A 15134-nucleotide genomic window follows, 5' to 3' on the forward strand; every position below is an offset into this window, starting at 1 on the left:
CGGTAACTATGACAGCTTCATCTCGCCACACATCCGGTTAGATCTCTCTTAATTCCGCCTCCACATATTCTGTGCCAAAATTTGAGTGTCCACAGGATGCCCATTTTATATTTTTCCTCAAGGTCTAAGTCTGTTCTTTTTTCAGTTTCTGCATCTAACAGCTCTTTTTGATGTTTACAAGCTCTTTTTCCTAGTCTTTTTCTTTTTTTCTTTTCTTTTTTTTTTTTTCCTTCTTCACTCTGGCAAGAGGACAACAGAGATAAACATTACCTTTTGTCGCCTGGTTGCTGATAGGGGGTGGATTTGATGCTGGCCTCTTTGTTGGATGAAGTGGTACAGACAAGGATGTTTCACCATACGGCCTGTCAGGGCTCAGGCTGCCATCACTCAGCCGACATTCTCCTTGAATTAGACTGGAGTCTCGCGTGTACTTGCCATGCTGAAAACTCAAGCCATTGTTGTGGACTATACTTCTGTTTTCCTGAACCTTATGATTGGCTTCTGATGCACCCTCTTTCTTGATATATTTTTGAGTTTTACTTGTATCCTAGTATGGAAATGAGGAGAAGAAAAAAAGTGGAAGTTGATACCTTCTGGCTACAAGTTCACTCCAGTTTTTCTAATTATACTACTGTATCTTTGAAAAAGATATTTCAATTCCATCAGTGTCAGACCACTTTATGATTCCATCATTTCTTTCAGTATAGATACCTCTTAAAAATAAGATACAATATAGTACCTCTGTGCAAGCTTTTCCATATGCACTTAAAGGCAATTCTACGGATTAATTACACACACTAGTGTACTCAATTTCTCTGCTTTTTGGTTTTAGTTTGTAGTGATCAAAACAAATGCAACTGCTCTTGATTAAACTGGCCACTATAGCAAGCCATACCATAACCGTTAACTACATAAACAGGCAATTTGTTTTCAATATTCAGCTGATGAGAGAACAAATGCTAAATTGGGAATTACAAACTGTAAGGAGTATCATGTAGTTAGATGTTCTTTAAAAAAAAACAAAACTAAAAAGCATGCAGTTAAAATACAGCTATAGCACTATTGTTTTTCAACTTTAATTGTTCTAATTAATTGTTCTAATACTTCTAATATAGACAAGTTTAGAAACACTAAAAAAGTTCAGAGTGTAAGTCACACAACCTTTCATTTATATATTCCTTGCTGGATTCCACCTGGACATCAGAAAGCAAAAATATTCCTACCTGCTGGCTGTTGAAAGGTTGTATCAGTTTGGCAGTACCAATTTCCTAAGCAAGTATCTTTACTATAAATACTACCAACAGGTTCCACTTGTTCTGATGCTCTGGTTGGGAATAACAATGAATAAACAATACAATGCTTCCCCAGTTAAGACTAAATGTAAATTCACACTTTTTTTATAAAGTATTTTTTACTTTTCAAGATACTGCCCTGAGCATCTTAATACTAGCCACTATGACAGAAGAGAGTTTGAAGGGGGGAAAAAAAAAATCAAAACAACAACAATGAAAAAAAGCATGACAACAATATAATACTCAGTTACCAGCATCACAAGTATCTATTATCAGACATGCAGTGTGGGAAGACCTGTCTACCATGCCTTCTCTACTTACAACTTCATGATCTCTTTTTCCTATAAAAATCTTTGTGCTCAAAGTGTTTAAAGTATTGCTTTACCTGAGGAGTAATCCTTGAAGCTTCATTCAGGTGTCTAGCCCATGCTGAAGTCCCCAAGTCTCTTTCCTCTTCCTTCACAGACCTACCTAAAGAGAAGTTCAACAAGCTTAAATTTTAAAATCGAAAATTAGGAATACAAAGTTAATTATACATTTGAATAACTTTAAAATTAAAACAAGAAAGGAAAATACAATGGAAAATACTTCCTAGATACAAAATGGAAGTTGTCAGAGCTGCTCGGTTCTACACACTAAATTGGGAAAACAATCTCACAGGATGAATACACCTAATTAAAGATCCATATACCACAGTAAGAAGGTCAGACAAATATAATCGTTCAAACTTGAAAGTACTGATGTTGAAGACAGGTTACTGTCTTTGTTACACTACAGTTTTCTACCATGGCTTAGTATCATGACGAGCTCATACAAAGATGGACATTGTCTTTAATTTTCAGGTATTATTGATTGTATTGTTTCTAAGCACTGATGTGCTATTCAGGTACAACATATGAAAGATCTATGCTGATAGGCCTATAGAAGAAGTGTCCACATTGAAAACACATTTACAATACAGTTAACTTGTAAAATTAAGGGTATCCCAAGACACCAATTCAGTTTGAATTTGGAGAGACTGAAGGGTTTTGCAAAACCTGCTAGCTAAGAAGCATAGTTTCATTTTCTTCATCCATGGAGTCTGATACAGGTACTGGGTCTGTCCAGAACGGAATTTTTTCCTAATAGTCCATATGGTGCTATACGTTAGACTTGTGGCTAAAACAATGTTAATAACACACCAAAGTTTGGGCTGTTGCTGAACAGTGCTTGCACAGTGTCACAGCTTTTTTCCAGCTCTGCCCCCTGCAAGTAAGTAGGCTAGGGCTAGGCAAGAGACTGGGAGGGGACATAGCCAGGACAGCTGACCTGAATTGGCCAAAGGGATATTCCACACCATATAATATCATGCTTGGCAATAAAAACTGGAGTAGAGGAAGAGGCTGGGAGGGGATAAGCAGTCTTCCAAGGTAGTCATTGCTCGGAGACTGGCTGGGCATCAGTCTGCTTGCAGAAGGTGGTGAGTGATTGCCTTTGCACCACTTGTTTCTTTTCCTCTTTCCTTCACTTACTAAACCGTCTTTACGTCAACTCATGAATCTTCTCACTTTTGATCTTTTTCTTCTCTCCCCCATCTCACAGGGTGGGGGGAGAGAACAAGTGGCTGTGTGGGTGCTTAGCTGCTGGGCTCAGTCAACCCACCACAATTTAGAAACCTGGGTATTGTGTTTTTCATAAAGTTACAAAGATGGGAAGGCACTGTGTGTGTCTGTGTGGTTTGCCGATTAGGGTTCTTTGTTGTTGTCATTATTTATTTATTTATTTATTTGGTTGGTGGGTTTTAAGGACATACAGCTTCAATTACCAGAACACAAGTCCATGACATCACATTAGGCTTTCCTGTTATCCATGTAAACAAAAATCAACATGCTATTAGTTCTTTGAATTAGCACCCTATTTGTTGGTGGGGTTCTATTTGTTTCACATCAGCAAAGCTATGCCTTCCAAAGACACATGAAAAAACCACCAAGCGGATTCCTATGGATATCTAAGTAACACACATGCCATGAAACCTGCAACCATGAAGGTTCTGTCAATGTTTTCTGAAGAAGATTGCACTTTTGATAAGGAGACTACACTTTCAATCTAGCCATAACTTTGTCACTCTCGTAAGGAGGCCACAAAACTTTTAGATGGCAATATTTAGAAGATGTGTTCTGATGACATCTCAAGCTAAGTTTGTCCCAGTTTTCAGAAGTAACATTTACTTCTTATAGGAAAAAAAAAAAAAAAAAAACAAAAGAACACACCTTCTTAAATGTTGGTCTGATTTACTTAAAAACTTGACTACAAATCTAAAAATTTAAGTGCGTATTCTGAGCAGTTTGTCCAAGAGCAGAGAGCAGTAGTTTCGTTAGTTCAGATACCTACCACATTCTATTGTTTTGTGGCTCTGAGATGGCTGTCTGTCTTTATGCCGACTCCTGGGGTAGCTTCTGTGTTCCTGAAGAGAGGTTCTTTTATCTGTGCAGTCTGTGCTTTGAGTATGACCTGGTAAACATGTAGTATAGTGCAATCCTGCCATAGAAAGCATGCCCTGAATAGCTTCTTCTTCTGTACTTGTCGAGGTAGGACATTCCCTAGAAAAATAAAGAGTATTAAGCAGTTCAAAACAGAACCCTAAATTTCTCTGAAGGAATGATTTTTACATTGGTATAAAAGCAGAACCATAAATATGTGCAAAAAGGTCTAACAGTTTATAAACAAATGCCCACAATGTGCTTACTTTTTACTGGGAGTTTCATTTCTGGATGGCTTCTGGGTATTTTGACAAAGGTCTCTCGTGACCTTAGATTCCTCTTTGAAATTTGATGTTACTTCCTGTTTCTCTTCATCACCTGAGCTTTCTGACTCCTCTGTGGAGGAATCCTTCTGCTGAAACAAGAGGAAACAGTACGCAGAATGGTCACCGTGCTTCCTAAATAGAGATGCTACCTTAATTTATGCTAAGTAAAAAATTCAAATGCTTCCAGGTCCAACTTTTTTATATATATAGTATTCAGAATGCAGTTAATTTGAATATAGCAACTGAGATACTATACATCCAAATTTTGTAACACTGATGAGTACATGCTCCAGAAATACAGAAAGCATCTCCAAAATCCATTTTCTTACAGAAAACACTACACACATTAACCTATGCACAAATCATTGTATTCTCTTTGAAGAGAGCGTTGATTATTCTTATCTTCTGTATTCAAAGTAGAGGAAAAAATATGGAAGTATGGTTCCAAGCAGCAGCCAGAATTAATGCTTTTTACATACAATGGGACAGAACCTGCCCCAAGTAACTGCTTCTGGTTCCTTCTCTCACAAAAGATAACCTTCAGCAGCAGCATCTCTCTTATGAAGGGACAGAAGCTCTCAGGTAAATACAGAACACAGCAGGAACAGAGGCACAGCAGCTGTTGCCTCTCTTACAGCCACACAGCCTCATTTCATGAACGAAAGGGCTGTTCAGCTCCTGCTGAGATTACAGCTTGTATGGGCAGCAGCTTCTCAAAGGTGGAGCAACCACATGTGACTTCATATGCCTTTACATGAAGCAAGGGCTACAACAGATACGTTCCATCTTGGTAATTCAGACTAATCTATTTTCAACAAGTACAGAGAATGCCACAATTTTTTTTTCAAGCCAAGGAATATACGAGACGATCAATAAAAGTGTTGAAAGTGGAAGATCAGAACATGGAGGAATCATAATCCTTCAAGACTGACACCACTACCCCTATCACCAAAAATGGAACTGGAACAAGTGAAGCGCATCGTGTCACTGAGGGATGTTTTTATACAATAGCTTCATTCACAAGAGCGGCAATCTTTGACACTTGGAAAGTGACACAAATGGGCAATTAAATTATAACTATGACTCAATGTTAGTAATAAAGCTATTATCTTGTTCCGTTAAGATCTCCTTTGGTGCAATATAAAAACATGAAAAGGATTTACAGGAGCTACTGGGATAGTTCCTTCTATATTCTTTTGCTTCTTAATTTCTAATAGCATCTAATGGAACAATTTTTCTGCATGTTTAAATTTGTCTTTTGTAATGATATATCCAAAATGAACTAAGAGAGCAAATGCCATAAATACAAAACATTTCATTCAATGACAAAGTCATCCAAAACTGGCTACATTCTCCCATGAAGAAATATATCACTTCTCAATAACTATTGATTCTACGTCTTAAAAAAGGAAACCTGCTGAACCAAAGTTGCTGTCAATGCAGTTTAGGAAACTAGAAGAAGCCACATCATTAACGTTCCTATCACTTATTTCAAATCTAGAGAAGGTAATGATGGAAGACAGCAAATATTAAAATAGATCTTGACCACCATGGAAAAAGTAGGAATTTAAAGGCTTCATGTAAAGTCTTACAATAGGCTCATGATTGAAAGAACACCAAAGCATTAGCTTTCCAGAATCACAAAACAAAAATTTGAGGTAATCACTCCACCCTACTAGCATTTTAATGCTATCCAATTATAATTGAAATTAGTAAGTCAGAGCACAATTTTGCAAGGGAAAAAAAATCATAAAAATATTTGTATATACTTATGCACATTGCTAAATACTAAAAGTTGTATTAAAATACATGTGTGTCTATCTATGTACATGTACACGTGTGTGTGTGTGTTCATTTACATTTCGTTTAGTTGTAAAGAAATCACTACAATCTAGATCCTCAAATGGAGGATTCCCATTTATTTCAAATAGTCTACAACACCTCAATAGGATTTAGCCACTTCAGCTTATTTAAAAAACTAAAGGCCTACGAGATTGCTTCCATTTAACCATGCTCTAAAATGAAACTGTGTGGTAGATACTCATAATTCTAATGATGAAATTTAGACATGTTATGGAAGAAATAAACAAAGCAACTAGGATTTAACTTCCTCAGACTTGCACTTTGCAGAGGTGGGCTCATCCTTTGCCAGCCCCGCTTTAATGACAAAGAAGATCATAAAGTTTGGCTCAAGATAGCATATCTTGTCATTTTTCTCAACTCTAGAATAAATGAAGAATGACGCAGAACCGTAAGTTTCAGATATTAACTTGAACAAGAATTAAATACTTTGTCATTGCTCTTTTAACACAAATGTTGACCAGATAAATTTGAAGTGAGCAAGCAAAACTGTATTTAATTTTATTTAATTAAAATTAATTATCATTAACTTTTGTGATGTTTTCTAGCTATACCTGTGTAGTGCAATCAGGCTCAGATTCTTCTGAATCAGAAATATCAGAGTACTCTGAGGATCCATTCCTGAGTTCTGATTTCACGCTTTCAAAGAACACTGAGGAGAGAAAAATTAAAATATAAGGCCCAACATTTATTACATATAATATTTAACAATTATTTTGGAAGTAAAGAACAAGAAACACATACTTAGTTTGTAACAGTCTGTAAACAAAACACACTGATCTGGTTCACAAGCCAGGTTTGCTTAAAACTCTAGTGAGTTGCCTACTGTTGACCAATAGACTACTCAGGCAGCTCACTGCATGAAGACAGAAGAAGAGAAATCAGGTGCAGCAGGAGCAGATGTTTTTTTCTCTCCCATAGAGCACATACTCCACAGATGGCACCTTGGGCAATTTCTGCTTTTGTATATATAGGCTAGAGTAAGACAAGTGGCTCTCAGAAAAAGTTAATCAGAAGTAATCTTCAATATTACTTTGTCTTAGACTCTTTGAACCTGGAATTTCCTTGTTTAAAAATAAAAGAAGTTATACAGAAACATGAAACATGGAAGTCGGAGGATATTAAGTGATTTAAAGGTAAAAAAAATCATTGTGTTACTTGCAATTTTACTTTTACATCACAATTTACTGGCATATTCTGCCTGTATTGTGCTACTACAGAGCTGCCAATCAGGGTTAAAATGCAGACCTGTTAAAGAAGATTAAAATATTACTGTGATGATACACAATATACTCGCATTGGTTTTCATCACAGAAAGACCTGAAAAGGAAGAGGAGGAGAGGAAATATCAACCTTAAAGATGCTTTTTGCTAGTAGTAAGATAAAGTACTAATCAGAGAATGAGGTGTCAAAACAGACATCAAAACCACTAGCATATGACAAAGCAATCAATCAAATCAGCCACCTAGTCCACATGATTTACTTTTTTAAGTGCTGAAAGAGCTCAAACATGAAGTAGCTGAGCAGCTCTAAGCAGCACGTACTCTTAAAAGACAGCGTATGCCCCAAACAACCACAAGTAGGAAACACATGTGTAAGTGTTTGGAATCCAAGGCTCAAGGTCAGTGGGCTGTACACCTGTGCCAAGGCTGCTGGCAGAAATCTTGATTAAGTACAAATTTGTGAAAGACTACAATATGCAGTTTAACTAACAAAAGTTTTCTGGAGAAAAGCCAAATAGAATAAAAAAAATTTATGAATGTATGTCAAGAAAGTAGTGGATACAGAAAGCAACGTAACTTTTTCAAGTTTTCAAGTAGTTATAGTTTCATAAAAAACTATGGTGAAAGCAAACCAACCTTTTAACTTTATTTCTCTTCATTCCAGAGCTAATTTCTGATTTGTGTTGGTTTGCTTTCAGCATAGTTTAAATGAAACTACATAAACAGAATGCAATTCTTTATAACTCATTAATTACGCAAGCATAAAAGACATACCTGTAACCCTATTATACACTGCAATTCTAGTAGAATTTTGTTCCTATTGTTGACTGTGGCAAAGCTCATAAATAGGCATCAAATATATTTCAAGGAATATTATTAATTTCTAAACACTCCATAAACGGAAATTATTTTTAGAGTCAGAAGAAAGCTAAGAATGAGACAGGTTATCAGAAAGTGAATAAAATGAACAGCTGGGACCAAAATCTAGAGAAGACTAATTAAAACTTAAGATAGTATTAGAAAGAACTGTGAGGAATATCCAAACACAGTAAATGAGCAACAACACTGTATATGAAGTTAAGCTAAATAAAGTAATGCTCAACATATGACCATAAAATGAATATTCTAAATTACTGTAGCTCAAAAAAACCCAAAGGATTTCTGATGATAACTCAAGCTTTCAGCTCATTTCAAAAAGACAAACAAGATTCTAGGATAAGCAAAAGCATCCATGATACAGAAAAATAATACCGTTATATAGCTCAAATTAATTTTTCTTTGGACTATTGCCTTTTTCAAAGAAAAAAAGAGCTCCAAATTTAGAGACAATTTAAAGGAACAGGCAAGAACAATTAAGGATATCTAAATATGCTCACATGTGGAGCTTCAGATCTTAGGCAAAAACTCATGTGTAAATAATGAACCACAATTTAAAAATAAACAAACTTCATGAAGACTCCCTCAAGAACTTTTCTGCTTTCTGTCTTAAGGAACTGGAAAATCCTAATTATTGAAATGACAGAACTATTAAGAAGAAATGTGAGTCTTCCTATAAGAAGGCAAATGATTCAGCAAGACAGAAAAGAAACTGGACATGTACATAATTAGCTGTATGCAGATAATACTAAGATTTATAAAAGCAATGCTAAATACCGTCCTATACTTCAGAAGCCCTCATGCCTTCTCATAGAGATTAACTGACTATACTCTAAGAGGGACAAATTATTTGTTATCTGCCTCCTATCCAGAAATATGATCTAGACTGAAGGGCTAAAGCCGCCTAACATTATTGAGACATCCCTGGTGCATTTGGGGCTGGGAACCAGCATATATAACATAACACACTGTATGAGCCTCAGGTCTGATCCAGTTTGGCTACGCCAATATTCCTATACGCGGGCAAACCATTGTCCACTTTTACCACTTCTTTATTTTGCAAGCTCTGTGCAAAGCAGTCAGACAATACCTCCCCAGTTTCCTTCTGCCTTATAGTGTTCAAAAAGCCAGGGAAGCTGCATTCCTTTATACTCCTCTTAAAAAAAAAAAATAATCCTAATTGCTTTCCACCCCCCACACCCGCCTGCTTTCTACATTCCCCTGCAAAAGATTACTGTAGTTTTCTCACCCTTCTCTTTCACATATAGGTTTCAGATACATTTACTGACCTTCACAACAACAGATCATGTATTATTAGGACCCCTCACATCTTCACCCACGAATGTGATTTGTAACTGAGCTTTAAAAAAATTCAGTTTAAATATACAAGTTGGGTTTTGCTTTTTTTTGTTTGTTGTTTTTGTGAATTACCTTGGTAATTACTGTTGTCACTTTAAAATGAACCAGTCTACCTTCAGATAAAGTTATGGCTTTGCACGCCTCCAGAAACTGGGAGGAATACTCCAGAAATCAGGTAAATGAAAGCAGTTGTTATGTATAAGATCAGGCTAAGCTACTGTGAATTCAAAAAAATAGCTTAAATCACCTTCCCCTCATCCACACAAACTATCATGCTCTGTTAAGCACAGCACTGGATCTTCGTCTCTCTGATAACACTGGGTCACCCTTTAGAACCAGGATCTTGGCCTGACACACAGAGCTATATTGAGCTTGATCTGTTTAAACGCCTCTCTCTGTGGACATTGCCTCTTGGCCTAAATCCCAGTAAGAACCATTGAAGGTGGCAGCTGTTATAGAAACAGGTAGTTCCTTCTATGGAATTCTCTGCAGAAGAGTATCTTCTCTCTCTCTCTCTGTAGACCTTCAGTTAATGCAAAATAATCAAACGTAGGTGATCTTTAATAGGGAAGTTTGAAGACTGTCACTATTCAATTAAAAATATTAGGAATAGTCCTGAGTACTCAGTTTCTGGAAGAACAATCTCAACATTCACTCCTAGTTCCAAGTAAATTTCTTACATTTAGACACACACTGCCATATTCATTCTGTATCAAATAAGAGCAACAATTTTGAAGAAAATCTACCATTTCTCTGTATGATTTAATCTTTGATTCAAGTGTAAAACTTAGTTTAATTTACTTAGTTTAATTCTGAAAGTGGAAAAACACCACATATACTATTTGCCTTGTTGGTTCGTGAGTACCCAAGAGGGACCTCTTTCCTGTACAAATTTTTAAATACTGTTCTCTGTGACCTTTGGAAGCACAGTCAACAGGGATTACAAATTGCCTTGTTAATGAAAATAATTAAATATTTTATCCAGGCTGACAACGGACTCAAATGTTGTTACGGATTGCTGTGCAGGAAACTAAGGGAACTGTAAGTCTCTGGAGGGATCTTGTTATCTTTTAAGTGTTAACCTCAGTTTCCTAATACATACCCTCTGAGCCCTTGTAAGCTCTACTGTGAAAGAATGTGACTTCCATAATTAAACAGAGAGCTGAACAGCTATGCCAAGGACCAATCTGTCACTGCATAGAGACAGTGCTATTAAAAATAGGCACTGAAAACAGGCATTCAATATTGACACTTTACTAATACATGGTGTGATCAGCACTGCTGAACACGTGGCAGGAAGGCTTGAGGCTACAGAAAGACCAAAAAAGATTAACTCCTAGTGAAGGATGGTTTAAAGTATTTGGGGTTAAACTGTTTTACAGTTCACCTAAATTCTTCCCCAGCCTTGCAGATTACTGCAAAGGTTGAAAGTATAAGATTTTATTAATGCTAAATTATGTTCGATCACTTGTATGGAATAAACCTATTCATTAGCAAAACATACAAAATGGTATGATCAAGTATGTAACCACCAAATGGAGCAGAAATGTGAAATATAAGATAGGTTTAAAATTAGCTGCATTTTATGATCTTTCATTCTCTACAGTGAATGATATGATGAACTTTTCACACTGAAGTATATTTTGGTCAAGAAAAGTCAGCATTCTTACATTATGAAACAGACCAAAAGGAAGAAATACTCATCTAGAACACCAATTAAACCTCCACTCTGAAAAATGCTGTACATAGCATTCAAGATGGTACTAACACAAAAAGGTGCGTTTTACTTTTCAACTCTGTTCTACTCTAGCTATTAAACTCTAGCTTCTTCAGTAGACAGATAATATTTGACAAATGTTTTGTTGTAACTTCTAATATTACTTCTCTGATCTATTAGTTTATCTTCTTTATACTTTGGTAAAATTTCAGTCAGACTTCACAATAGTTAGACCCTCTTCAAGATCATCAAAATGTTCAAATGATAGGACTTAGAGACAAGCTTACTGTTCAGTGGTTTCTGGGCATCTGCATTCCCTTCTCCTTCAGATCCTGAGGGCTGGTCTTCTACCTTAACAGTCATCTTTTTTGACCTTGTCCTGTCATCTTCATCTTCACTATCTGCTGTGTAAAGACTTCGATCTGTAAATGGGCGTCTCTCATCTCTGTCTCACAAGAAAAAAAAAAATCATATTATTCTTAAAAACCTGAAGCAATTGTTTTCCTTTCATTATTTACAACACGCTCTCAACATAGAGCAGTAACGTTCTCTTATGCTCATCTCTTCATTCTGAATTGTAAGTTTTCCCATTTTACTCCCTGTTCAACTGTAATTTCCACAAAGATGCAAAGTTTTACACCGGAATATTTTTAATGAGATACATGGATACAAAACAACCGTTTCTACTTTGAAGCATTCCCTTCAGTATAAACCCAACTGAGCAACTGAATGAAATGCTATAACAAAGGAACATGCAAAGAATCTCCTCCTCTTCACTCCATAACCGTCGCTGTACTAGGGGACAGAAGACACAACAGACAACACATTCCTTCTATAATCCTAACATGAATCTTACTGGAAAAAGGGAACTTAGAGGTCCACAAACAGAAAAGAAATGTTATTAATAATTAGCATGCTCCAGACCATAATGACTAGGAATCAGTGATCCACAATCAACCCTTTGTACCTAATTATTCTTCCATTTGACAGAAGAAGGCGAAGATCATTGTCTTTTGTTCGCCATTCAGGTACTGTAGAAGATGGCTGAAAGGGCTTGTTAAATCTCCCGTTCAGTTTCGAGCTTGTGGTATCCTAAGAAAGTAAAAGCAATGTTGTTTATTATTTATTTTTCAAAATTCAATTGTTTTTTCTGCACTCCACAAAAGCTTAAACTCAGCACCAGGATGGTTACCTTCCTGATAACCAACTGAAGAAAGCTCAGACAAAACATGTTTGGTTGTAAAAAACAGAAGACTGCATCTTCTCCTTCCTTGAATCGTCTATACTCTCTTGAAGAATCTGAAACAACTACAGCTTCACTATAACACCCCTTTTATGTTTCCTTTGGAGAATTATCACTGTATTCAAAAGAAAGAAATACCAGTAGAGACAGACAAGCCAAAAGCTGGGTTTGGAACTGATGAGGCAACTTCTGGATTGCGTATCTGGTCCCTGGAATTAGTATCCCAGAACTAATTTACAGGGCACTAAAACATGGATAACAAAGTAACCTGCCATAAGCAGAACTTTCTTAGCTCAAAGCAATTTACATTTGACAGGTACTCTGAAGCAATCAGCGATATACTTATGTGCCAAACCAGGAACACATAGAATAATATTTTTTTTTTACAAGTCAATACTGATACTGAACAATATATTTCTACATTAAATGACAATGACTAATACTCCTAAACATTTGTTTGGAGCAATGAACTTCGCAATGAACTTTATTTGTGGTAAATTTTAAGCTCAGCTTCCTTTCTTTGGGGGCTAAATGAATGTCTTTTGTTCATGCCTTATGAAGATCAATATAAGGACCCGAATCAGTATTTCTCCACTATGACAGTCCATCCTGTCCCAACTAAATTTGTCAGCATTTCTTATTCTCAGAAAGCTACTTATTTCCATTCTCTCACTCCTTCTCCCATTTCTCTTGCTGTTTTTTGAAATAAGGTCATCAAACCTGAAAAAAAAAAAATTGTCAAGGGAGTACATTTCACTCATTCACTCCATGATACCTTTGTAATACGACCACAAAGTCCACAGCCCCACAGTGGAGACCAAAGGCAGCCTTAGGCTTACTGGTAGGGAGGCACAGTCACACAGGAAATAGGAACATGACCAAAAAACAAGGCTCATCAAATTACAGTAACAAACTATAAGAAACAGCTATCTAAAAAGAGAAGCAAATTGGCTCAGAGCCTCAACAAATCAAGGCTTTTCAAGCTCCCTTTTCTTCACAGAACTGATTCAAAGTAGCACTTGATAGCTACAGCAGTCCTAATTCAAAAGCTATACATGAAGGAGGTAGCAGATTCAGGGCACCTTCTGAATCAAAAGGTTGAAGGAACCTCCACAAAAGAATTAAGGAAGAGAGAAATTCCTATCAGGAAAACTCAAAAGAAAGAAACCGAAAACAAATCTATCCATGTCCCATATGACAAACAGTAGTAGCTTGTATTCTTACGCGCGTTAAAAGCTTTTCCCTTTCAACAGAGATTAGAAATCTACTCTGGTTTGGTTTTTCTTGCACATAACTTAATACTTGCCTCTTCCCATGGTGACATCTCCAGCCTTTTCAGTACCTCCCTGGTGTGGAGTTCCAGGATGTCCAGATTAGAAGGAGTTTTGGTAGCATGGTCTCGCAGTTTCCTCACCCTTCGTCTGGAGTGGTGAGGGGAAGTTGTTTCATGCGAAGACCGTGAAGTTGGACACACACCAAGAATTCCCTGAGTTTTAACTAGTTTGCTGTTTTCCTCCTTTAATTAAAAACACATATTTCAGAATAGTCTCAGAGGAATAAATCCACACCATTTAAGTGCTGCTTCTTATTCATCTAATTGTAAATTATATAATTGTAAATCTAATGTAAATTATATAAATAAAATTGTTAGACCTTTTAGAGAAGTACCACATATTTCCTATGGATTTGATGTACAAAGCTTAGTTCTACTGCACCTCTTTCCCATTTGGGATTTTTACACTCTCCCATAATAGTAGTGCTTAACAACAAAAGTTACCACCAAAACATAAGGTTTTATTCATCAAGGCAGCATAGGGTAGACATGTATTGTACACAACAGATCACATTTCTCTTCAGTTCTCAGAACTGGTCTCTCCACATGCAAATGTGAATTTTTCAAGAATCGATATTCTTTAAGGAATAAAGGAGCAAAACACTGGTATAGGAGGGGAAAAAAGAAAGAAAAAAAAACACTGACTATATAACAAATAGGGACAAAGCATATGAAAAAGAGCAAAAGAGATGACAACTGGACCAGAACGAACAAACAAGAGGGCAGGAGAATGGAATACGCACAGAATTTCAAATTAAACTCTTTAACAACATATTCACAGTAATTATTTTTAGTAGTTATAAGTGAGAGCATTTTAGAAATACTGACCTACAAATAATATCACCATTAAAAATCTTTTAAAAAAAAAAAAAACATAAAACACCCTTCTTGCTATACATTTTCTTTATCTGAAATACCCATAGCTTAGTATTCCCAACAGTTTTTCTCTTGATCTTCTATTATTAAATGAATGTTAAATAAATTAAAAGGTGAATGCGATCAATCAGAAGCATAACTGCTATGGAATTTCCTGATTCAAAGATTTTTTTTTCTCCAGGCTTATGTAGCACTGCCTCTGTTCTTACCTCTACAGAACGAATCACTTTTGAGAGCTCTTTTATGAGATGCCCAGGCCTAATGTTGTCTGGAATTTCAAAGGCATGTTCTGTCACAAGCTGTATGCAAAAGGGGAAGAAAAGATACTTAATTCATTTTCTTAGATAAAAGCAGAAGTAGTACACAATAAACAAATCTACCGGGGGAAAAAAGGAAAAAAACAGACTAATTTCTTTAATAATGACTGCAAACTGCCAGGACAGATACACACACACACTCTGAAGCTTCCAGTCCGAGCTTTAGAAGGCAGCAGATACCCCTCAATGTCTGATGCCCAGGGTACATAAGGGAGTCTTGAGTTTGGCCATCCCACAGCTTCTCTTCGAATCT

The 15134-nt window shown here is 36.3% G+C and overlaps 1 protein-coding gene across 2 annotated transcripts in view; it reads right to left on the reverse strand.

Moving 5' to 3' along the window:
* Positions 1-15134, reverse strand: part of KDM7A (lysine demethylase 7A) — a 73055-nt gene that overhangs the window by 5598 nt on the left and 52323 nt on the right. Inside the window, exons 11-19 of one of the 2 annotated variants that reach the window (XM_087764975.1) lie at positions 14774-14863; positions 13662-13871; positions 12080-12204; positions 11400-11557; positions 6492-6589; positions 4018-4163; positions 3659-3871; positions 1678-1759; positions 271-547 (exon numbers count right to left, since the gene is read on the reverse strand). In XM_087764975.1, the coding sequence (XP_087621101.1) occupies positions 271-547; positions 1678-1759; positions 3659-3871; positions 4018-4163; positions 6492-6589; positions 11400-11557; positions 12080-12204; positions 13662-13871; positions 14774-14863 (1399 nt within the window). Of the gene's footprint in view, positions 1-270; positions 548-1677; positions 1760-3658; positions 3872-4017; positions 4167-6491; positions 6590-11399; positions 11558-12079; positions 12205-13661; positions 13872-14773; positions 14864-15134 lie in introns of both variants that reach the window. The other variant, XM_087764974.1, reaches the window with a different exon arrangement.

The sequence above is a fragment of the Nipponia nippon genome, unplaced genomic scaffold, assembly GCF_047370975.1.
Source record: "Nipponia nippon isolate SJK-2023a ecotype South Korea unplaced genomic scaffold, ASM4737097v1 scaffold_3, whole genome shotgun sequence".
Classification (NCBI taxonomy): domain Eukaryota; kingdom Metazoa; phylum Chordata; class Aves; order Pelecaniformes; family Threskiornithidae; genus Nipponia; species Nipponia nippon.